Raw genomic sequence first — 26,602 nt, 5'->3', positions numbered from 1 at the left:
TTGTAGTTGTTTTGCTGTCATTTAACATTAATAATGTTACAAAAATAATCAAGGATATAAACTGGATCCAAAAAACCAAGATCCACCTGGCAGATACCTCATCTGATGAACACAAAGGCAAGAAGTGATGCTTTTATGAAAAGGGCTAGATGAGATTTAAAAGAAGGTTGTGAATTTGGCATTTAGCTTTTGCATGCAAAATTTATCAGGTGAACAAAACTGGCTGACATCTCATCAGCAAAACAGCACAGAGAACAAGCTGGCAGAGGCTTGACATTAAGCTTTTATGAATTCTGCACAGCGAAGCAACAGGTTGAGTAAACTGAAGCTGGGAAAGAGAGAACACCTGAAATCCACTAAATCCATTATATTATGATAATCAATTTCCACAAATCTGGTTCTTACAATGTAGGAATTGTGTAATATAGTGAACATTTACATTTGAGCTGTGAAAATGCAGAACTGCTGAAGACTTGACACGATCTCTTCTTTTCTCTTTAAAGCTGCGCCATTATCTCTTGCTAGCAAATCCAACCATTTTCAGATTTAACGCTTTTTACTGTAAGCTAATAAAAACACGAGCTGCTCATTAAAACTTTATATTGGATGAAGGGGATCCTGCTGCCAAAAAAGTCCAAAAGAAAACGAAACAAGAATAAACGGTGCTGGAGCTCAATCTGTAAAATTTGCGTTACTGTACCCTATGCTAATGCTACAAAATATTAGCCATGTGTAGTAGCTAATGTTTCTCATTCAGTTGTGGTGAAAAGGAAACATGAGGCAGATTCAGAAAGAAATCTAATATTTAAAGCTCTTGAAAATACGCAGATGCAGTCCAGAGAGGAAATGTATGGAGGACTGATCCTGCCAAAATCAACAATAAAAATATATCGAAATAAATGGTGTCAAAGTGATTATTGTGGCAAATATCACATCTACAAAAGAAAAGGGAACTTTCCCAGTGTATTTAAAAATACAGAATGATATAAAGTAGTAATCATTTTCCATTTTCCAACCATTTAACTTTCCATTTTATTTCCAATTTTATTATTTTTTTATTTTTCATATTCTGCACTCATTCAACAAATCTTTTGTTTTTCTAAAATCTATTTTTTAATTATTTACAAATGTTTGCGCTTCATTCCATCAACCTGCCAAAGGTAGGAAGTTATCATAATTAAAAACTAATAAATGCTACGTCCTCTCTTAAATATTATAGACACCAGAAGGATGTTAGTTTTCCTCTGATTTTAAATATTGCCTTACATCTGTCAGCATCTTTTTTGAACAACAGTGGACGGTTTGAGCTTTTCATCAAAATGTCATTCAGGATTTTCTCTAATGAATTTTCTCCCTCTCATAGCGTCTGTGTGGGTTGTAGCACTGAAAGACAGCCTGATGTCAATTTATGTAAACTGTAAATTAAATTGACAGCCGTAAAGGAGTCTGGGTTTTTCTCCCCAGCCTGCAGTGTTACCAGATTTATTCAGCTTTTCTTACAGGATATTTCTGGATATAAATCCTATTCAGTTTATGCGCAGTTCTCACGTTAGTCATTGGTCAAGGCTAAGGACTCATTTCCAACAATTGCATATTTTGCAATTCAAGAAAGACGGCTGAAGCTTTCCTATTCAATGAATAATTATACAAAGTAACCTTGAAACTTTTCAGTCTACATGAACTTTAAATTAAAGTCTATTCTTACAAATCCCCTTCCTCAGCTGAAGCTCTTCCTCCTTTTCTTTCTGCAAATGTAATATTTTCTGCATTGCTTTATCCGTTTCTGTGACCGCAGCACAAAACATAAATTTACTGCTAAACACAAATGACCTTCCTGCTGCAGTTTGTGCTGCTGTTGTTGAAGCTTTGCTGCAGCACCAACACACATCAACCCGCAGCCCCAGCATCCTTGATTAGGCATGGACACGGTAATTGTTTTCATTGCCTTGGATGGAAACGACATTGAAGCTAATGTGGTCCATCGATCTTTTTGTTCGGAGGGAAATTGGGTTTGTTACCAACGTTGTAGATCCCTCGTGGACCACGTGTTAACCCCTCTAAACTCTGCTGTTTCTCTACATTCTTCACCGTCTTTTTCGTTTTTTTGTTGTTCTAAGTTAACTCTCTTGCAGTTTGTCTTCCAGTTAGGCTCCCACTGGTGTTCAGTGTGGTGTTTATTTTTATGTGAGGCATTTAAACAGGAGATAAAAGTAACATTCAGTGTAAAGTGTGTAAAAAACTCGTTTTTGGTATTCAAAGCAGTTTTGATCACAAAACTGCAAACCCTTTGGAAACTATTTACACAGGGTTTCTCCCAGTGTATCATAAGCCTGGCGGGCCACCAGGCCTTACTTATGCCCCCACCAGGCTTAGCATTGCTTATTTACTGAATTTTTTTTTTTAGTGTTGGCATTTTTAAGACTTTGTAGTTGGTGTTCAGATATTAATCTTCCAATTTACCAATAACACATAGTTATCAAGTGATATTTTCAAATTTCCTGTCAACATTAAATATTTTTTAGCTCAAAAACATGACGGGTCGCTGGATTGAATGACTGCCTTTGCAAACAACTACCAGGCTTAGCAGCGCATGAAAACATGACATTTAAAATTAGGATCAGACCAATAAAAAAATTACTATTTTTAATAATGGAAATGTGGAGTTAATGAAAAGTATGTTTAATACCTGCTTAAAAGTTTTTATTTTCAAAATATACTTTAATTCTTACAAACTAGACTCGTGAAGACGAATATTTTAATTTATTGAACATGAATACATTTTGTTTGCCATTGCTGTAAATGTATTTTTTGGGATAATCTGGTGCTGTATTTAAAATATAGTTAACTTGAAAGGTCACCATAGTTTGACATAAATATCATCAGGTTCCTAATTATCATCCAATGAAAGTTTATTTGTGAAAATAAATGGTATTTATTTGTTTTTTGTTGATTTTTTGTGTGTGTTTGCAGTCAGAGTGCAGATCCAGCCCCAAGAAAAGCACCGAACCGGCCGTGGATCTGTTGGGCCTCGGTAAGACGTAACATTTTACCTTTAAAGTAGAGACGATCAGGATAAGATATATTTCCTTTTTTTAGATAACTGCATGGCACAGCTTTCCAATTCAAATTATTGATCCCAAAGGGAAATTTTATTCATGGCGTCAATAGTATTTTCTTTAACATTAACTGAAATTTATAGTGATTATAAATCAAAATTCTTATCGAGACAAGACATTTTTCATAATAAATTGCAAACGAATCAATAAAAGCCCACCGGTTTTTTCTGTGCTACAATAACTTTTATGTAGATTTAAACCAGCTAAATAAGTGGCAAAATTAAAGTTTTGAAACATTCCAGCAAAGTGATGAAACCTTTTAGTTGTTTATTTGAGGAGCTCTGTTAGCAAGTCAAAAGCTGCAGGATTGTTTTCAAGAAATGGAGCCAATTAAACCTTTTAGCTGTGAAACGGTTCATGGGAAGCAAAGACACAGAAGAGGATGATAAATAACCGAGTAAGGAACGATCAGGAGTGTTGTACTCCTGTCAGAACATTAATTGAGCAGCTCTCAGCCGCATCATGGAAAGCAAATAAACACTCTCCTGTTGCATCTTCAAACGGCTACAAGCCAACTTGACAAGCATTTCAGTGCATTTCCTGTGATCCCTGCACAGCCAGGCGTGGCGTGATGTTGTTCACACATGGGTATTTTCACATATTGTACATAATTGGACCTCTCCTCATGGCGCAGGAAGACTGAAATTTGCTGATCCTCCTCCTCACTGGTTGCAAATTATTTCCTTTTACATGAATTCCTGCAGAGCACCGAGTCCAGATTTGTTAAATGTTTTAGTTTTCTGTAGTTTGCACAGACCAAAACACATTTTGCATTCGTAAAATGGTTCTTTGAAAGAACGTTGTGGTCTGTTAAATTGCAAAAAGATGTGGTTGACCAGGAGAAAATTTAAAGGGTTGCTGAAGCTCAAGAGAGAAGTGCCCTCAACATTCATCAATGCCCTTGGTGAGGTTATATAAAGAACCTGAAAATGAATAAATCTAAGTATAATTTCACAGAAAAAAAATAAATTTCAGTCCCTTTATTCGGTAGGGAAACAAATCCATACTGAGAAATATAGCTATTTTTTATAAAATCACTAGTGCGACAGTAATGGACACTACTTTCATTTCCCATTAAATAAACATGACTGAAGCGCTACTTGAGTCATGCTGTATGTTTTTAACTTGATCAGAGCCTCTAGGTTGTAATTCAGATTCTCTTTCAAAAGACATTTTTGTCTGAACCCCTAAAAGATGAGCCACCTGTGAGTTTCCTCATAAATTCAGAGTGAACTCAATGAAAACAAGCTGGCAGTCCAGATAAAATCATAAGTCTTTCCTCTTCAGAACAAAAATAGCGGACAAAAATATTCTCTTATTCTTATGATTAGACATGATTTCTGGGTTTTATTTAGACTTTCAAATTCTGCAGCTTACCTTCAGTCGTCAGTACCAAGTCACCCGATCCATGCATGTGACTTCCGCCTTTGTCTTTAGGGTAACAGAGTCGGGTCGACTTCAACCCCTTCACCTTATCTTCATCAAATTTTCTCACTAGATGGAAAAAATCTACCTTAAAGCTGCAGTATTTTAACTTTTATTAAAAAAAATATGTTTTACATAATTTGTTTAAAGTGTCACTATATCATGACATTATGGTATGAGACAGATAGTCCCAGTGCTACCTAGAACAACCAATCAGATCCAGGAGGCGGGTCTTAGACTTGTCAATCACAGTATCATGTGGTGCCACTCATCACCTTCTCCCTGCCTCCTTTGCTCTCTGCTGCTTCCTGATAGCAGAGCTTGTTCTGAATGTTCAGGCTAGTTAGCATAGCTGCGAATAACAGCACTAAGCCCCGCCTCCAGGCCCTGATTGTTTTTTTTTTTCCGGGAGAGGTGCATTTCTTGAGATCGCTATGGACCCCTTGCATGTTATTGTATACACCCGGAAATTTCGCACATCCGCACAACAATGGAGGGCAAAAAGACGATTCTTTTACACGCCATCCACAGCCGCGCTGCTGCGGTGGAGCAACTCCGTTAGCTAAGTGAAACCTGGAGATGTAGGAATTATTAATTTAGTCTAATGCGCCACAGGAAAGGGAAATAACTCAGAAAAAATGTTAGAGTAACTCAAAACCACTCTTTTTCACTTTCTGTGTCAGCTACGCCACACGTAGACTCGTTTCCATAGCAACTGACAACGTCGCTAACATATCAGGATTCAACACCTAAAAACATTCAGCTTGTTACAGTTTTATGTTTTTAGTCTTGATGTTTATTTTTAGATTAGTAATATAAGTGATCACTAAGGTACATTAGCTACCACTACACTATTAGCTAAACTAACACTGGAGGTTGATTAGCTACCATTGCTATTAGCTAAGCTAACACTTCAGTTTTTGATTAGCTAATTTAAACACCTGCTCTACTGATGATGTGTCAGAGTTGGTGTGTAGGTCACCTTTTTTGTTTTGTAATTGAACTGAAAGAATGATTTCCACAGCACATCTACATGTTAAGGTTATCAAAGTCAAGCTAGCATAACTGAACTCTCCCTCGCTATTTTTGTTCTTAAAACGTTTTACTGACAATATCCATTTGTTGTTGTGTTGATGATTAGTAGTAGAGCATTGCTTTCCTTTTTCTTTTATATGTCAGGCGTATATTTAAGATTTAGAACATTACATTGACAGCTTAACAGCTAAAGCTAATGCTAGTCATCGTTAGCCAGCAGCTTTTTGCTCTCCAGCAGAGAGATGGGGGTGTGGTTTCTCCTCAGGGAGGAGGAGATCGATCTTTTCACAGATTATTTGTCTCATAACAAACTGTCATGGCTATATTATTTTTAACAAGTATGAATCTCTTTTGTAGACTCAAACTATCTATAGATACAGAACTTACATTCTCAGAGATTTTCATTTTCAAAGTGTCAACATTTAATTACAACTATGCATTCAGAATTAGAATCACAAAATGTATATTAATTGGATTCTTTTATACACACATTCTTATCTACATGTATCAACCATTTTATTTTACAAGGCCACAAAACTCAGTTCATGACTACTGTATCTGATTTACAAGGACAATATATATTTGACTTGCATTTGTGTCCAAAGAACGGTCAAAGATCGCTCTTTCTTTATTCTCCAACCTTGTGAGATGCTCAAGGAGACGACTAAACATGAGTGCAAAGTATTAACAGTGGATGTGTAATAATTTTATCTGTTGACGTGAGAGTTCCTCCCCCCCACTGTATAAAGGCATTAGCGTGATTATGCTCCTGCAGTAAGAGATAAATTAATCTTATTGTCTGTTATGAAAATGATTTGTCCTCTAGGAGTTAATTAAAACACACTTCTTCATGGTGATGCACCAGCTGTTAGGGACTGTTTGACCATTTTCACTCGTCAGTTTGCAGTGTGAACAGAAGGTTTTCTATCACCTGCATGCTGGGATTTTAATGGTATTCAGGGTTTCCACCAGAAAACCTGTGAAGTCCAGTGGTAGGGCTGCCCACCATGTTTTCGTGTTAAATGTTAAAAGTAGGGCTGTAACGATTCCTTGAATGATTCAAGTATCTCGATTATTAAAATTCCTTGAAGAAAAATATATGCCTGGAAGTTTTTTTTTAATATTTAGCGCACCGTGTTCTGGCCGGGTGATTATTTGCGTTGCACAACGCTCTCACTTCCGCCTATTAGTTGTTGACGAAAGCCAAGTGTTAGCAGCATAACGTCCAATTTTCAAATTCGGTCAATATGGGGATATTTCATGGAGTTATGATGGTGTCTGGGTTTTTATCGTTTTTTGAGGGATCAGTAAGCGTGCTTAAATTAACCGGCGCGATGCCTGGCAAGCCTTTCTCCTGCTGGAGCTGCTGCCTGGTGGTTGGTTCAGAGCGAACTGCGGCGCAGGCTGCTGTTCTATAGTTGATACTTAATGTAAGAGTAGCTTTATGGACGAACCAGAAAAATTTTTCCAAGCCACTTTTCAACGCAACATATGTGTTAAGATGCTAGCACCAGTGGGTTAGTGACAGACACGTTGTTGTGCAGAGCTGCATGTCGGTGTTAGAATCATGGCACAAAACCAATGAAAGGCAAAAATCTTTGTGCAGTTTTTTCTAAACAAACCGAGTAAGTGGAGTAATGCTGTTGGATTCAGAAAATGTTAGCTAGCTAATAAGATAGTTTTGTTGTTATCTGTCTGCAGAGGTGGGTAGTAGTGGTTTTACTTTACTTCAGTAACTTTTTTGTGGGGGGAAAAGGTGTAGAAGTAGTTTTAATCCATTTTACTAACAGTAACAGTAATAGTATGAACTCTTGGTTTGGTTTTGCATTTAAAAAAATAAACTATAGAGATTTTAAACATTAGATCCTGAGATTTCTGCAACATATGAGCTAACATTTATAGATAATTACTCAGCATTTTCTACATGTAATTTCTACGGTTGTTCTGGGTATTTTATTTGAAAGTCATACGTATTTATATTAAATTAAATGCCCATTAACTGTGCCTACCCGTCACAGTAAGCCATTGTCTCTGTGGTATTTGAGTTTTATTGATGAACATGACATCAGAATGGCTGTGGCGCAAAATTAAACGGATGTCGCGAACTAGATTCAAACCTGTGACATTTTGACGACAGAGTGTGGGCTCGCCGGTTAACCACTGTAGCATTGTTCTCCGCGCTTGTTGACCTAAATCTAAACGGCAGCAGCGCAGACATGACAGGCCAGGTTGCTTCAAGGTTTCTTCTTCATGAATTTCTAATATGCAGTTGTTCTCCTTTACGGAGCTGCACTGTGCCGGAGCGAGCTGAGCGGATGAGGTGCTGGCAGAGCAGCCAGAGCCCCATGGACACGGCATTGATCAAAAATTCCCAACCGCAGCATGGAGGAGAGAGATTGCTATAAATAACCAACACTACACCTCTTCCAGCCACACTGGGTGGATGAGATTTCACACATAATCAATAAGTCAAATACACGGCAGTGTGCCTTCAGCATCTCCTTCATCAATCCCTCTGTTGCTCCATCTCTCAGGTAATGCTACTCCTCTGTTTTCAGTAAACCCTGCGCTCTCTCAGATCAGGTTGCTTTGTGTTTCAGTTGGTGCAGCAGTGCTGCCATGAGAGTAAAAACAGGGCCCAAATTTACCCCAAGGAGCAGTCTTACTCCAGTTCTCCTCCAGTTTCTGTTTTGGATTATGACCATCCTGATGAAGCCATTAAATATAAGATGTTTAGATTGAATTACTATGGATGAATTTATGTTAAACTATTCCTTTTTCATACAATCAAAGACTTTATTATCACTCTTTGCTTTTAATACAGTCAGCAGCAGTGCAACCCCTAATATTCTCTTTGTAAAGGTCAGGAGATCTGGGATTACTGTAAAGAAGAATTAACATGTTTCAGGATATTTCAGTGAGAACTGATGGAAACTGCTGACCTTTTAAACACAACAGTCTCCAGAGTCTATAACAGCTCCTCCATTGTGTTTCTGCCTTACATCTCAGTGGTGTAGGAAGACCCTGCTTTCAGCGAATAACACTTTACCTTCCCACACAAGTTGCCAAAGCTAGACTGCCATAAATGTTTCGAACATGCCAATAAGTCTGCAGTACAAGCATCCCAACTTACTGAATTAAATCCCTTTTTCTATTTTAAAACTTCCACAAATCTTTTGTTGCATAGATTGAACAAGGTGTTATTTCACTTTCCCATGCTAAGTCAATTGATCTGCCAACTAAGCTAGTAGTTTATTTGCTTAAAACTAGCACCTGTAACAAGATACAAAAGAAGTTTGTATCTTGTTACAAAGTTACTTTTAAGTTATTTTGTCTTATTTCAAGCATATTAAGAGATTTTCTCTTGAAACTGGACCAAATTTACTTGGTAAGATTTGGTGTATTTGCAGTGTGAATTCTTTTGGTGCGTTCACACTAAACCCATCTGACGCTTCAAATTTGACACGTTTGCATTTTGGTGCGTTCACACCAAATGTCTGTGTGAAGTGTCTGACGTGTTGGACGCACTCGATGCATCAAACGCTCAAAATTCTCCAAACGGTTCAAATCGGGCCACGCTAGAAACTCAAAACGCCAACGGCCCTCGACACGCCTCCTAATAGACTTTGAATGTAAACCTGATGCTCCAAACTCGCTTGGTATGAACGCACCATATAACTTTCATCCCCCTATATTTGCTCTATATTACCAAAAGCATTTTCTCACCCATCCAAATTGTTGGAATCAGGTTTTCCAATCACTTCCATGGCCACCGGTGTGTAGAAGGAAACAGCTAGGCATGCATACTGTTTTCACCAACATTTGTGAAAGAATGGGCCAATCTCTGGAGCTCAGTCAACTGTCTGCTCTATTATAAGAAAATGGAAGCGTTTGAGGACGACAGCAATTCCGCCACGCAAACTGACGGAGTGGGGTCAATGGATGCTAAAGTGCATAGAGCAATGAGGTTGCCAACTTTCTGCAGAGCCAATCACTACAGACCTCCAAGCTTCATGTGGTCTTCAGATTAGCTCAAGAACAGACCGCAGAGAGCTTCATGGAGCACCTGCATCCAAGCTAAACATCACCAAGTGCAACGCAAAGTGCCGGATGCAGTGGGGTACAACACGCCAAAGTGACGAATCACTTCTTCCTGATGGAAATCTGATGGACAAGTCTGAGTTTGGCAGTTGCCAGAAGAATGTTATTGTCTGACTGCAATGTGCCAAGTGTAAAGTTTGGTGGAGGAGAGATTATGGTGTGGGGTTGTTTTTCAGAAGCTCTGCTAAATGAACTCTGAATGCTTCAGCATACCAAGACATTTTGGACAATTCCATGCTCCCAACTTTGTGGGAACAGTTTGGATCTGGCCCCTTCCTCTTCCAACATGACTGTGCACCAGAGCACAAAGCAAGGTCCATAAAGACACGGATGGCAGAGTATAGTGGAGATGAACTGAGTCCTGATCTAAACCCGATGGAACACCTTAGGGATGAATTAGAGCGAAGACAGAGAGCCAGGCCTTCTCATCCAAGTATATGACTTCAAAAAAGCGCTTCTGGAAGAATGGTCAAAAATCACCATAAATACTAATCCCGGTGGACAGTATTCCCAGAAGAGTTGAAGCTGTTGTAGCTGCAAAGGGTGGACCAACTTCATATCGAACCCCATGGATCAGGCCATGGATCAGGGATGGGATGCCACATATGTGAGTCAAGGCAGATGAGCGAATACTTTTGGCAATGTAGTCTATCTGTAAAGATGTGACGGGACCTAATGCACCACTAAGTGCACCTAATTTCCTCACGTAAAGATAGATTTATGGTCGACCCATACCAGCACTCCGACACACCAGCAATCATGGCGTAATAAGTAACAGTTTAACAGCAGCTTTAGAAAAGAAGGCAACAATAATTGAGAGAAACACTTGTACCCAACAGGAATCTAATGCTACAGTCGGTTCAGACTCACCCTCACTGAACTGTTGAAAGCTGCAAAAGCAAAACCCAGCCTGGAGAATTTCTGCTGCTGCTGGGGATGCAAGTAGAAGGATAATAATTTGTCTTTCTTCAGCATAAATCTGCTCACCCAGCCAACTTTTTGTCAGCAGCACAGCCTTCTGTTGGAAGCTCGGGGTGATTAATGTGTCCTGGGCACAGTCTCGACTTCTTAATACCAGTCGGCAGGAAAGGAAGAACACACTGGTATCCCCCCACATAGACTCCAGAGAACCTTCTTTTAAACAAAGCATATTTTTCAGAGCTTGCTTCAGCTTTCTATTTTTTTCATGTGTTTTTGCTCTTTTAGTGCAATAGACTTCACTAATCATTAACTTTTACCACATTTCATAACCAAGTCATCATGCAGTGAAATGATGCAGAAAGGATTCTTAGTTTTAATAAACCAACATAAACAGAAGCTTTGGTGACCAGATGAGATTTACCTCCTTTCCTGACTCCAGATTTCCTTCATGGCAGAATCTGATAACTACATTTCATGCTCTAGTTGTAGCTTGTGTTGGTAGAAAAAGAGTGAATTTAAATAGCTGGTTTAATTTTTACAGCGCCCCGTGGAGGATTTTTTTCTTCTTTTGCGCTACCTCGTAAAAGTACAGAGCCCCCTAGTGGACATGGGGAATTTTTTTTCTTTTGCGTTCCCTCGCAATAAGCAAATACTCCCCAGTCTATTTTGTATACAATTAAATTTTTTTAAGTATAAACACATTTAAAGAGCCTCAGTGAAAACATGTTTATGTTTTTAATTTTCATTTATTTACTGCACGTTTGTCAGTTTGTGTAACGTTGAGATGAAACTGCAACGTTGGTTTCATCTCAACAGCCTTTTAGTAACCATTCAGACTTCCAGCACAAAAGAGAGACTATCAAAACTGTCAAATGACTTTTGTGAAAATTACTCAGAAATAATCCAAATAGGTTGGATGTATTTTTTCCTTTCTTTCCTTCTTATGGAAAGTTTCTGTTTATATCTTAGAAGGGGTGGAAAGAGATGGAAAGCCCATGTTTGGCCTGGTTTGTTGCTTTTGGATTTTTCACATGTAGGTTTGTGGTGCATTTTTGTCCTAAAGAATATGAGTTTGAACTTCAGATTAGGGCTGTTGTAAACGAATATTTTAGTAATCGAGTAATCTATCGATTATTCTTACGATTAATCGAGTAATCGGATAAAAAAAAATTATAAAATGAAATATTGGTAAATCTGGCATAATACCGGTGTTACTATCAGATATCAATATCAGTCCAATTTTTCATATTTGAGCATCCGTAACAGTTGCTTTTTTGTAGTTTAGAAAACTAACCTGTAACAATAATAGCTCACTTTCTAAGTTAACCAGAAGAAAAGTTATAGAAAAATCTGAAATTATATTGAATTTAATAACAAAGAGGCAGACTCACAAATATGCTTATAAAAAATGTCTACAATCCAGCTTTTAGTTTATGTATTCATCTTCAGTGAGTTTAATAGATTAATTAAACTCACCTTGCCACCTAACCTGTCACGCTTTGGGTTTGAAAATACGGGAAATGCCGCCTGGAGTGGGAGGAGAGGGCGAATGAACGAACATGGGGTGGAGGGGAGGAAATAGACCAGCGGACTGACGAACCGTTAGACCGGGGGACGAACACGGGGGGAAGCAATACGGGATATTTACGACACCTTCACTGGTCACACTCAGAAACTCATCTACCAGCCATGTACGATGCGCTCCGCCACCCGTTTCTTCAGACCGGGATATGAAATTTATTGTGCGGTTCGTCGGTAAAGCTACATTTACACGGTAAGCATCAGCTACTCAGCCGCCCGCCCTGTTCAGGCTATCCGCTCACCTCAGCGCTCTTCCCGCCGTTCGCTTTCAACCAGCAGCCCCGGAGGAGAAATGCTGCCGTACTCCAGGCATTCCCCCAGTCATTTTAAGGATGCTTATTGGTTCCCCAAAAACGATAAAAAGTCGGGCATTATCATCAATCAATAAAATCCCCACGGGCCAATCTTGAAGATTGGACTTTAGGCCGCTGAGACTTAGCTTTTGTCAACAACTCAGAGGCGGAAGTGAGAGCTCCGCGCAACGCAAATGAAGTCCCGGCCGGAACACGGTGCGCTAACTAATAAAACATAAATTAACGAAGCTTCGAGGCAGGTAAATTTTCCTCGAGGAATTTTAGTAATCGAGGTACTCGAATCATTCGAGGAATCGTTTCAGCCCTACTTCAGATATCTCACAAACTAGATATTGATACATGGAAAAACCTTAAGAAAACCTTATAGCAGAAAAACTTTCAGTATTCAATTATGCCGCATGAACTGATTTTTCATGTGCAGTTCCATCTCAACCTTACACAAACTGATATAAACATGCATTGAATAAATAAAATTAAGAATAAACATGTTTTCATTGAGGCTCTTTAAATGTGTATATATTTAAAATTTTAAATTGACATTTTTGTGACTGGATACAAAGTAGACCAGGGAGTGTTTGCTAATTTATTGTGAGAGAACGCAAAAGAAAAATATTTTTCCATATCCCCAATTGGGCTCCATAAATGTTGGTCTCAGGACACATAAAACTATATCTCTTTAAGATCTTTATCAACTTTTTAAAAACATATTTATTAACACAAATAGTTTAGCCCTTATCATCCTGACCCACTTCTTTATATGACAGTTTCCTCCAGCTAAATGTCTTCAGTGATCTTTATAGATCCTGTGTGCAAGGAAACTGATGCTTGTCTTGGAGGCTGGAAGGTGCCAGAAGCATCAACAAACTTAAACATTTATAGAGTTGGGAAAACCACTGCACTCCTGAGGACAACTGAGTCAGTACGATATGGCAGATTGTTAGCAAATTTAATCAACAATCCATCTCATCCACAACACAGTGCAGCAGGGGTATTCAAACAAATCGCCAAGTTAAAAGTACGTGAAGCCCAAAAATATGTAGTTAAAAAAAGAAAAAATTAAATTACAAATCTGCTGAAAGTATATCTAAAACATTTGATGGGAAAGGCATCTTGGAAAGCTGAAATATCTGGGACTTGACATGTCATTGGCTGCCATTTTCAAACCAGTCAATCCAGAAGCGTCTTTCATTTTTCTTGCTGCTGATTGGCTGTTCCCCAAAGAGCTAGTAGAGGAAGTGCAAATATGGTTTTCACTATGCAAATCAAATCATATGTGGTGCTTGAACTATTAAAACAGGTAGCTATAAGCATTTTTAGAAAGGGGTTAAGGTACTTTCAGATCTTAGATATTTACTAGCACCACAAATACCAATTGTTTGGTTTATTTTCTAGGAAAGGCAAATATAAAGCTTACAAAAATCTATATATATAAAAAAAGCTTTACATATTTGCTTTTCAAAAGGCATCTAGTTGCTAATTCTTTTGGGCTTGGTTGGAAAAAAATAGAAATAGAGATTTTATTCTTTCTTTCTGTGTTTAGCTAAATTTAATAAGTTAATTTAAAACAGAACAGAGTCTGCTTTTGAGTAAAACTCACAGGATGTCAAATTATGAATTTAATGAGGATGCAAAACAAAAAGTGTTTTTATTAATATTTTGTGTTGTGGCAAACATTTTTCATTGTAAGTAACTATTATTAATTTAAAAATTAATAAATTCCATCTGCAAGAACCACCTGAGCTGGCAGGACTATTTTTTATCCCTGATAAATTGCCACACAAAATCAGTTCAGGAGCCACAAATAGCCACCAAACCGCACTTTGAACATCTCTGTATGTATCTTTTTGTATTTGAAAAATAAAAATCCAAATACAATGCAAAACATGGGTTAAGTTCAAGAAGTGTTTTATGAAAGTGTTTGAATATGCGTCCACTATATGTGACTTTAAGTGGTCAAGATTAAATAATAAAGACTTTTCTTCAGACATTTATGACTTGGGTTTTATAAAATAAGCCTTAGAGATTCAAAAGACTTTCCATTTCCAGTGAGAGACATTAAGAACTTAAATCCCCTTCCTCTAACATCAGATAATGGATGAATTAATGAAAAAGTGAAATTATCAGTACAGCGCTCCTTTTTTAGTCTGCATATTGAAACGTCTATTTAAGCTGAAGATGTGCAGCGGAGCTATTATCTTTTCAAAAATCCACTCATTTTCATATGAACTCTTCAGTATAGACTTTATGAACAAAGCTTTTAACTTCTTGCTGTCTTTTTTTTTTTTTTACCAAATTATCAACAAAGGTACAAAAATCTACATTTTTGTGGAAACCAACATGTTTTTGCATATTTTATTTAACTCAAAAGTTAAGATTTAAAACTCACCATGTCCATTTATTACCAAATGTGATTGTACGTAACACCCACACAACAAAAGCTAATGGTAGAAAACACATTAAAGCCAAAAAGTAATTTTCTAAAGCTTAATGAGAACTTTTAACCCTTTTTGCTTTCAGAATAGTTTTATTTTCTATAAAAGACATTTTTATATATTTTCATGAGAAACTCTACTGTCACGATAACACATTTTCATAATTTAAAATTTAGATCAATACACTTTGAATTATGATGAACATTTAACACTAGAACTGGAAGACATTTAAAATATCCAAAATAAATAAAATTGCAATGTATGTTTCTTAATTTCTGTCTATTTTGTCTTTTTTTGTATGTCTGCATAACAGAAAATATAAATATGTGGGAGAAAAAGTGCATTTTTTCAAAATATTTACCTAAGTAAATGTAACTAGTTACTACCCAACTCTTAAATTGTGCTTCAAAAAATGGTTGGTTAAAAACCAAAACACTAAACTGAAGAGTTTTATCATCCAGTTTTTGGTAAAAAGAGAAAAAATGTTAAATCATTCAACTGGAAAATTATGGAGGTTGTTTTGATTTATCATGTAATTAACTGATTTATAGCGACAGGTCTGTGGAAATGATGTGCTTTGGTTTATTTTTATGTTTCTGACCATTGTTATTTAAAAAAAATGAACATGTAGAAAATAGATGTTGTGCATTCAAAGGGTAAAAATAACCATGCGTGGTAAAAACAGGATGTTTCTCAGAACTCCACCAACCTTTCCCCCACTTCTCTGCTTGAGGCAAAGGCTTGCTCCTGCAACCCTCGGAGCAAAGACAACTCCTGCCCTTCAGGAAGTTCCTGCAAGCAATCAGCTTCATGAAAAACTCCCACGTACAAAAAGGTCTGCCTGAAACAACATTGCCATCTCTCTCCATCTTCTGTTTTCTGTTTTCTTACCTGAAAGGTGTCCCCCAGGTGACCACATGATTGAAGCAACCAGTGAGCTGCAAGGCAGAGAGGATCCAGACCCAGTTAGACCAGAGGCTAACACCTTGAGGAAAAGAACCGGACAGATTTCAGATTTTAAGAAAACCTGTGGAGGCATTTCTCCTTTCCCTCCATGAGTGACGTGAGCTCATCCCACCAGAGTCATAGCAGACTGAGCACAGCATCAGGTCATAGCTAAAAAATACAGAACTCAAGTCTAGCAAGTTGTGTTCTGATTTATTTTAATGCTTTGTGATTGATTTAGAGTCACTTTTTGGTTTTTATGCTTAAACAAGGAGATTTTAGACTTGATTTAAGGGAACTCGGTGTTTCAGTTGTTTTGCAGTTTTCTGGATGTTTGTTTCAGATTTGTGGTGCATAGAAGCTGAATGCTGCTTCTCCATGTTTGGCTCTGATAATGTGGATGCAGAGCAGAACCAGGACCAGAAGACATGAGAGGTCTGGAAGGTTGCTATGACAACAGCAGATCTTTAATGTGCTGTAGTGCTGAGCCGTTCAGTGATTTATAAACTAACGATAATCTTCCTGGTTTTAGTCAGAACTCCAGCTGCAGCGTTCTGGATATGATCAATTTTTTTAGGCAGACCTGTGAAGACACTGTTGCAGTAATCAATGCGACTAAAGATAAACGCATGGATGAGTTACTCTAGATGTTGCTGAGACTTTAGTCCTCTAATCTTGGAAATGTCCTTCAGTTGAAAAAACCCCGACTTTGTAACCATCTGATTGATTAATGCGTACAGAGGAAACCGTTTTACCACTACGGCAGAAGCTAACGTTCACAGTCTTCATTATTTCTGCTATTATGGGTTCAGCCAATCGGCACAGAAGAAAACAAAAGCCACTCCTGGATTGGCTGCTTTGCAAACACCAGGGTGCCAAGTAGCATTTTAGCTTCCAAAGCTCCATTTTCTTTAGAGTTACAACAAATCCAAAAATAAGAGGGAAGTTACTTCTCCACAAAGTCTAAAACTAAATCAGTCGGGATTCAGTGAAAATTATTTTTTATCAGTTCTCTCTCCAGCTTGTCCAGGTGTTTGGATCCCACCTTCTGAGGGTTTTTTGTTTATTTTAAAGCTGAAACTCAGATTTAAATTCTGTTTTCCTGTCTTCTAGATGCTCCAGAGGGAGAAGGGAAAGGTTCTGATCAAACGGGTCCTGGCGGGAATGAGCTGGATCTGTTTGGACCGATGGTGTCCAACCCGCTTTCCCCCAACAACACAAAGCATGATCAGGTAGTCAAACAGACACACACAGAGATGTTTGCGTAGCTATCTTTGTGGGGACTTTCCATTGACTTTCATTTATTTCTACAGCCTGAACCTTACCCTAACCATAAGCATTACATACTTAACGCTAACCCTAACCAATACTTAATTCACACCTTAGTCCTAAATCTAACCCCTGACCCAAAAACAGCGTTTCCACTTGTGGGGACCAGGCTTCGTTCCCAGTGAGCAGTGAGTCCCCATAACGTCGTATGTCTCAGGCAAATGGTCCCCACAAGGTATTACAAACAAGGGCACACACACACACACACACACACACACACACACACACACACACACACACACACACACACGGTGACTTTCATCAGTTGCTTATCACCTCAGACAGACTGCCACTGAGGGAGTCCACACACACGCACGCGCACACACTCACACACACACACACACTCTCACACACACACACGTACTTGTATTAGGTGAAACGTGAGGACCATTTTTAGCGAGTGACTAGGTGGTTACGCGTGGGGACTCAACTTTCTAAATGAGCTAAAGACTCCATTTTAGGTTTGGATTTTTTTTAGGGACATTGGAACATGAAATATCATCTTTAACATAAAAATTTATAAAGTTTAGAAAATCAAAAATCTGTCAGGTTTTGGGTGCACGTGGGGACTTGTCCTTCACCAACTACCACCAGGTGGCACTGTGTAATTTTTGTGAACACAGTTTGTTAAATATGAGCAATCCTAGTTGTTTTAAGTCAATAAACTGCATTATATTAGATTTGTTTTTGTTTAATGTTATTTTAAGTTCCTGGTAACCTGCTTAAAGCCAACCATCAATATTGGACTGCATTTTCAGGTTGTATGTGAACCATTTTATTACACAATTTCCAGATATACGTAGTACAATTCAACATGGATATACATATATGAAATGGATTCATTGATTTGCATCCATAAACATTAACATACACACTTCCTCTTCTATGAAAGTATGCATACATACTTGGATTACAAAACTTGACTGCAGCTGTCTCAGAACTTCAAAACTGGCAGAAACTTCAAACAGATCCAGATACCAAAAAAGTCAACGCTTACCTTCTTTTGAAAGTCTCTCGTTTTAACGCATCTATGCGATTTTTCACATAGAATTTAACCCCTTGCCATGTCCTGTCCTTGAGGGCCACTGGTGAGGTTTCAATGCACTTCATACAGTCATGGCCAAAAGTTTTGAGAATGATTCAAATGTTAATTTTTACAAAGTCTACTGCTTCAGTTTTTATAATGGCAATTTGCATGTACTCCAGAATGTTATAAAGAGTGATCAGCTTAACAGCAATATTTGATTTTGGGTCCATGGCCTGGAAACTCCCCAGATCTTAATCCCATTGAAAACTTGTGGTCAATCATCAAGAGATGGGTGGACAAACAAAAACCTAGCAATTCTGACAAAATGCAAGCATTGATTGTGCAAGAATGGACTGCTATCAGTCAGGATTTAGTCCAGAAGTTGATTGAGAGCATGCCAGGGAGAATTGCAGAGGTTCTGAAGAAGAGGGGTCAACACTGCAAATACTGACTTGCTGCATTAACTCATTCTGTCAGTAAAAGCTTTTGTTACTCATAATATGATTGCAATTGTATTTCTGTATGTGATGAAAACATCTGACACATGAAAACCAGAGGGCAACAGTTCATGTGAAAATATAATATTTGTGTCATTCTCAAAACTTTTGGCCATGACTGTACACTGGGCTTTCTCAGGAACCTTTCCAGATTCAATACAGTCCATGAGCGTTTTCTCCACCGCCTGAATTTCTTCTTGGCTCCACTTGAGTCTCTTCTTTTGTGGTGGGCCTGAAAAATAATTAGGGGCACATAAGTGTTCTTCAATGAAAAAAGGTTTCAGTCTGTGTGACAGGGCAAGTTATAAAGCTATCACAAAAACATTTTTCAATCACAGCTGTAGTAAAGTATTTAATATTAAAGGGTCAGTTGTCAGCTGTAATAGTTGCCACTGATGAAGCTGACAACTAGTAATGAGTGAAAACATTAATCTCACCAGTCCTTAAAAAAGCATCAGCAGGTACCCTGCCAGCATGCCTAGGTGGGCCCCATGTGGGGGAAAGGAGGGCTGATATATGGGTCCCATATGGGTTTGTCTGCGGGTTCCACAATGGCCCGGCATGGGTTTGCCCATGTAGGGCCCATGTAGGGCCACAGCCCACATGGGCCCTACATGCCCTATATGGTGGTGGCCCACATGGGTTTGCCCATGTATGGCCCATGTGGGCTGTGGCCCTACATGGGCAAACCCATGTGGGGCCATCATGGAACCCGCGGACAAACCCACATGGTCTGCCCTCCTTTTCCCCACATGGGGCCCACCTAGGCATGCTGGCAGAGATGTGAATTATGGCATAAAAACAGAATCCGACGCTGAACAGTGAAAAATGAACACATGATGTGAAACATGATGATTATGCAGCGCAGCAGGTGATGAGTGAAGATTACTGAGCATCAATAAATGATAAAATAAATCTAGAAACAGAAAAGAAACTAAAGTGGACATAGCAATAAACCAAGAGAGGACAATACTAATCAAAGGAAACTAAATGGAAATGAATGAAGAACAAAATGTAAGAATAAACTAAGAAACTAAAGTAAATACAGAGGAATAAACTGGTATGGCAAGACCTTTAGAGCAATAATTAATACAGAGGACTGTATGGCAAGAATAAACAGACACTATTTCCAGATAAAAGGTAAAATAATATTGTTGAAGTGCCATGGGTTTGTTGAGACCATATCTAATATTGAGAATAAATATATCTTACAGACCATAACAGTAAATAACTTATCACTTATTTATGTTTTTAATTATATTTGATATATTTATTTCTTCAATATTATTTTTCATGTCAGTGTTAATGTCATGGTGGTGTTCAGTGACTCCATGACACTTTCAGTTTGACTCATTAGGATTTGATGAGGAACCAGATTTGTTCTTTGTAATTTCTGTTCAGTAAAACTATTAATCTATAATCAATAGACAGGTCTATATAAAGAAATAATCCATATTTCTGTCTCATATTTGTGTGGCATTAAAAGGAACTTTTGTTTTTCCACTAAAAGCTCTGGTTTGCACAGTAAATGCCATTTGGGTGAAATTTTATGGATGATACTCTGATGTCCCATTCTCCTGAAGGCAGCACAGAGCTGCACCACAAGAAACTGACAAACACTGAACAGAAGAAGAGCTATGATTAATGTAGTTACAGTTCTATCCATGTTTTAATGCTGCAGAGTTCAGTTGGTTTGCAAATAGTCCAAAGTTTAAACTGGCATGTTGTTCATCTTTTATCTCCTCATTTTGTGGAATATTTAACAACTAGAAAATGGCACAAAATAATAATATTTTTTCCACTCTGATTGGCTGCTGTTAGGCCTACCGATGTTAACCTGAATGTTCATTGCATTTTTCTTAGACGCCTGTGAAAATAATTTCTATTCCCATGACTTTTTGTTCTCTGGGAAATTATTTCTGATGATAAATACAGAAACAAGCATAAAAATCAAAACATCTACAATCATCAGTTAAAAAAAAGTGTGATACTATGATATTTATAGATAAACTTACAATCAGTTCTTGTGAGCTCAGGCACGCTCATGTCCCGTACTTCAGCTGGTGTTGGACCAAGGATGACGGTATCGTCGCTCTCATCGGATGACTGTTTCAACTCCTAAAAATTGACAAGTTTAACAGTAAAATGCCTAAATTAGCTGTTACAACTTAATACAGAGCTACAGAGTCAACTTCAACTTCATGAAGGTATTTAGAAATCCCAAATATGTCATAGATTAACAGCATCAAAAGTGTACAGGCTCCATCAGATTACACTGGAGATTCTGCATTTCATGGTGCATAATATGAAAACACAGCACTTAACAGAGGGGGTGGGAGGACAAATAAAGCAAAAGCCTTACTTATATATTTAATACTAACCATGAAGTGATCCACCCGGATCTGTCACAAATACACCAAAAGCTAATATTCTGCTGTGTCCAAATTTGACAGTTAAAAATCAGACACCCACACAGGAGTTAGGTACTGACCGCAGCAAATTACATTTGGACTATGATATCCATTTTCACCTAATCTGACCTATTAACTGTAGGTTAAATGACACAAACTATGCACATTGATTTTATACTTCAACATGCAGGGTTTCCCCCAGAAAACTTGCTAAGCCCGGTGGTCGGGTGCCCAGGTGGTCCACCGTGTTTTTTGTATTAAAAGATGTTAAGTTGACAATAAAAGTAAAAATATCACTGGGTAATTATGTTATGGGAAAACATCATCATTGAACTGCTATATAAACCCACAACTAGTCTTAAAAACAACTAATCAAAAAATACAATTAAAATGAATATCAATTCTGTCCACTTCTGTTAAATCCAAATTAAGTCAGCAGCTCCATTGGGCCCCCAGAGCTTCAGGGGCCCCATAAATGCTAATATTTTAACACAGACCACCATTTGTTTATTGAGATTATCATTGCTGCTAAATTTGACATAATGGTTTCAGCATACATAAATTAAAAGGCTTTAAATTATTTGACATTTATATGCAAGACAGTGGTTCTTAACCTTTTTTGAGGTACCAAACCCACCAGTTTCATATGCGCATTCACTGAACCCTCCTGCAGTGATAAATAAAATATGATTTCCCCAACTAGAAGAACAACTAAAGGAACAACTAGACTGTTACTAAATAAAATTAGCAAAGCTATAAGAAGTCAATAACAGATGAATGTATAAAGGAAAGCAGTTGAACTGGGTCCTACCAAAACATCTCCCGCTGTCAGAGATGACAACACAAATCTTTATTTCTTTGGATATTTAGAAACAACTGGCATTTGAAATAAAATAACTGCAGGAAAGATGTGTTGAGCCTTTTCTTTGTTTAAGAAAAACCTGACTGTGTACTCTTAAATCAAACATTAACTGATATTGTGTTAGCTTCTTCTAATCTAGGCAATTAAAATCAGGTAAATCCTCTTTCACACCTCCAGGGGCAGATCTACTGGGGTGGCATGGGGAGGCAGTTGCCACCCCATGTTTTTGTTTTTTGACAGATTTCTGCTTGTCCTGCATTGGGATAAAATTATTTTCTGGACACAATGATTTTCTGGACACAATGAGTCACAAAGCGATTAGTCCAATCCAGTAATACAAATCAATTAGTAGCAGTATGAAATACATAAAAATAATTAACTATACTATATTAAGAAATTTTATTTAATCCTCAGTGCTACATGAAGCTCATTTTGAAACAATGCAAGTTAAAAACAGATTAAGTCCAATGTTAGGTCTGTGTAAGCCAAATGTGAGAGTGAGACATATCTATCTATTAGAGGTGTGCCGATCAATCGGCCATCGATCATAATCGGCCGATTTCCGTGAAAAAGTGTATGATCGGTGATCGCCGATCACGGTATTGGCACATCTCTATCTAGATTCATACTTAGATACTGGCATATGCTGCCACCCCTGAAAAAATCCCTGCCCTCCTCTTGTCACCCCATAAATATTTTGCTAGATCCGCCCCTGCACACCTCCCTTCTCTTACCTGTGCGGTTATGCACAGGTTACATTAATTTAGCTGAAACAGTTATGCAAAAACAATTTAAAAGTGGGAAAAACACTGTGGGCTAATGCATCTTTCCCTGAGATAATTCACCTTTTAAACTGGAACAGCCGTCACTCCCATCACTGGATCTGCATCTCTGGTTGGGATTTTCCTGGAAAACCCCCCCCCCCCAAACATTCAATGATTATAAATGTGTCAAAGCCCTGAAATTCATTTTAACAAAGCAGATTCACTCTCTTCCCCTCAACTAAAGTTATGATGCTGAAGTTAGTTTCTAATTCACAGCTCTTCCCCAAATATCCCAACCTTTATTATTCTAAAGAGAATGTAGTCTGGTGTAATGTGCCCTGAAGGCCCCCCTCCCAGCAGAATCAACCTTTACCCACAAGGTATCCATTTACTTCAGCCTCGTGTTTTAGATCCTCATGTCTATCGTCTCTCCATTCAAAACACATGCAAAAAAGCAAAAACCCTCTTCAATCACACAAGCAGGGTGACTGAAAATAGTGCATATTTCATTATTTCTGCTTTATGAGGTTTGCAATTTGCTAACTTAGCTTTTTATATTTTGCATTTGAGTTATTTTTTGAGCAGTCATATTTTAATAACATATTTTTTAGGTTATCACTTTTATTTTTCTTGTAAGACTGCACATCAATAAATTGAAAATAAAACATGCATGTTTCTTATTAGCTGTACTAGGCTAATGTAAGCTAGCCATCCAAGTGAAGCACAATTGAAACAGTTTTTACAGATCAACACGTTTAAACAGCATTTAAAAGTATATCTGACCGAGTGATATAATGGATAAAAACTAGGAGTCCATTAAGATAACTATAATCTTACCATTTTTTTTAGCTCATTCCTCGTCATATGTCGCTCCTCATTCCTCGGATGTGTTAGCATGAATCCCCTCCTTCGGTGTGCAGTAGTCAAAAAGGAGCGCTTGATTTTTCCTCCGGCACACGCCGGAGTTTCTGCTTGGTTGCAAAAAGCATTGAGCTGAGGTTGACGGCCCAGCCCTGTGTTAATAACTAATGACACCTTAACTTTGGCGTCACAACTTTCCCGCGCCATCAATTAAGTTTTAAAACTATGAAATTAATAAGTTACATTTTATTATCTCCCACAGTAATGCTTCAGGAGACAAAATTATTCTTTGTAATGGAAATTTTGTAGGTTCAACACCAGTCAATTCTGCAAAGTTTGAGAGCAAGTTATGGAGGAATGTTGAGGGGGGATGGGCATGGGTGAGGTGGGGACGTCAAATCTCAGGAAGTGTGTGAGATGGCAGCCATTACAGAGAGACTGGGGATAGAGGCTATAGCATATCAGAAAAACAAGATGTGGAAAAATAAATATATAAATTAGGAAAGTTGAAAGAAAGTGACTGAAGAAATGTGAGCCAGTCAACCTGTTTGATTAGCATACTGATTTTGTTATTTTCCCACCGTTCTTTATCTTCAACCAAGCATGTTGAGGGGGATGGGCATGGGTGAGGTGGGGACGTCAAATCTCAGGAAGTGTGTGAGATGGCAGCCATTACAGAGAGACTGGGGATAGAGGCTATAGCATATCAGAAAAACAGGATGTGGAAAAATAAATATATAAATTAGGAAAGTTGAAAGAAAGTGAAGAAATGTGAGGTGGTCAACCTGTTTGATTAGCATACTGATTGTTTTTATTCTCCAACCATTCTTTATCTTCAACCAAGCATGTTGAGGGGGGATGGGCATGGGTGAGATGGGGACGTCAAATCTCAGGAAGTGTGTGAGATGGCAGCCATTACAGAGAAACTGGGTAGATGGCTATAGTACATAAGAAAAACTATATGAGGAAATGTGAGCCAGTCAACCTGCTTGAGTTGCATGCGGATTCTTTATTTCTCTTCTCCCACCATTCTTTATTGTCAACCAAGCATTTTCCTTAAAAAGTTCAAACATGCTATACTTTATAGTTCAGCATGTTTCCCTCCAGGCCATGGAGGGAATGTTGAGGGGGGATGGGCATGGGTGAGGTGGGGACGTCAAATTTCAGGATGTGTGTGAGATGGCAGCCATTACAGAGAAATTGGGTGGAGGCCTATTGTAGATAAGGAAAACTATATGTGGATAAATATGTGGATAAGATTATACTATTATACTATTATTATACTACTATATATTACTATTATTATACTACATGTGGATAAATATGTGGATAAGATTTTTATTTCTGTTAAATTTTGTATGGGTAAGTCACTTAAAATGATGGACAACACTGCATAACCTTTACATAAAACAAAGAGCAAATAAAGGATTGTGTTCAGCAGAAAGCTTCTGCACTTAATGCACCTAATACTGTCATTTCTACTAAGCAGGCCTAAACATGACCTGTTTGACTTGACTAATGAACATGGAGTGAAATACTTTCTCTTTAGGAATTATTCAATTAGTTTTAATTCAATTTCCAGACATAGAACTGCTATGTTTACCATTTTATTAAGATTCCTGTTTCTTTCAGTCATACCATTCCCCTAGCACACAATGGGATAGAACAGTACCCCATTCCTAGAACTGTTTGATAGAACGTCAGACTTGTCGCATGAAGAATCAGAATCACTTTTATTGCTATTGCTAGTATACAGGGTCATGTGTTAGGAAATTGCTTTGATATATTGATGCAAAATATGACTAAAAAGTAAAAATATGTATGCATGTGCAGAATAGCAGGTAGATAAAGTGGCAGTGTTATGCAACATTCAATTATCTATTGTTAACAGTCTAATGGCTGAGGTAAAGAAGCTGTTCTTGAGAAGTGTTAGTTGCAATCCAACCTGCACGACCTACATCCCTGAAGTACAGGTCATGTAAATGTTGGAGGTTGCACCCAATCACCTTTTCATCAGTATGCATGATGTGTTGTAATCTAGGTTTGTCCTTGGTTGTGGTTCCATTGTACCCAGTGACAGAGGTGGTGAGGACGGACTTGATGATGGCTGTGTTAAACTGCACCAACACTCAATTGGCAGTTTGAGTTCTCTCAGCTGCCATAGCTAGAACAACTTGTTCTGGGCCTTTATGATAAAGGAGCTGATGGTTGGCTCCCACTTGAAGTCCTGGATGATGGTGATGTCCAGGAAGCAGAATGAGTCCAAATTGGAGATAGAAAGGACTCTGAGAGGGGATGATGGGTCTGTGACTTTCCTAAGTCCATCATTAACTCCACTGTCTTCTGGGTATTGAGCTTGAAGTAGCTGCACCAAGCCACCACCTCTAGTGTGACCCTTTTTTATTTTAGTTTCCAACTCCTTTATCCATGGAGGGTATTCTCTCTGTGTTATGGCCACTCTTCCATCACAAAGGTCCAGAAAACAAAAATGCCAGAGTAGTCCTTCAGGAGAAGGTTTTTGACTCACTCAAAAACAATAAAAAGCACTCACGGAGACTTTTCCTGTGTCAAAGGAGTTTCTTTTACTTATAAAAATAACAAAAAATAATCTCCGAGTTGACTTCAAATAAAACGTTAATTTGCGGTACAAAAACTCTGTTTCACTCCTCACTCCTTCACCCAACAATCAGATCAGCCCCAACAGCTGCTTCTGCCTGTTAATCACTGCAGGAGGAGGGTCTAAGCAAAACAAATAAATACATAAATAAATAAATAAATAAATATACAACAATAGAGGTACAATACAACTGGAGGTGGGGCACAATGGCGAGCGCCTGGTGGCCGGGCTTTTACCCACGGAGCCCGGCCGGGCTCAGCCCGAAGAGGAGACGTGGGTCCCCCTTCCAATGGGCTCACCACCTGTCGGAGGGGCCAAAGGGGTCGGGTACAATGTGTAATGGGCGGCGGCCGAAGGAGGGGAC

General features: G+C 38.3%; 1 protein-coding gene and 1 long non-coding RNA gene across 2 annotated transcripts in view; one reads left to right on the top strand and one right to left on the bottom strand.

The window, feature by feature from the left end:
* The window catches only part of LOC106930920 (stromal membrane-associated protein 1-like), a 90,951-nt gene that overhangs the window by 44,879 nt on the left and 19,470 nt on the right, over positions 1-26,602 (top strand). Inside the window, exons 7-8 of the mRNA XM_015008777.2 lie at positions 2,971-3,031; positions 16,984-17,102. Coding sequence (XP_014864263.2) covers positions 2,971-3,031; positions 16,984-17,102 — 180 coding nt within the window. The remainder of the gene's footprint in view (positions 1-2,970; positions 3,032-16,983; positions 17,103-26,602) is intronic.
* Positions 17,951-26,375, bottom strand: LOC148155376 (uncharacterized). Its single transcript, XR_015765430.1, has 3 exons — positions 22,842-26,375; positions 20,739-20,841; positions 17,951-18,955 (listed from the first exon to the last, which is right to left on the bottom strand). It is a non-coding gene; the product is annotated as an uncharacterized LOC148155376 (long non-coding RNA).

The sequence above is a fragment of the Poecilia mexicana genome, unplaced genomic scaffold (genome assembly GCF_051168715.1).
Source record: "Poecilia mexicana isolate PSO_F unplaced genomic scaffold, ASM5116871v1 scaffold_15, whole genome shotgun sequence".
Taxonomy (NCBI): Eukaryota; Metazoa; Chordata; class Actinopteri; order Cyprinodontiformes; family Poeciliidae; genus Poecilia; species Poecilia mexicana.
The sequence above is the reverse complement of the archived record's forward strand: the minus strand, read 5'-3'. Positions and strand labels throughout refer to the sequence as shown.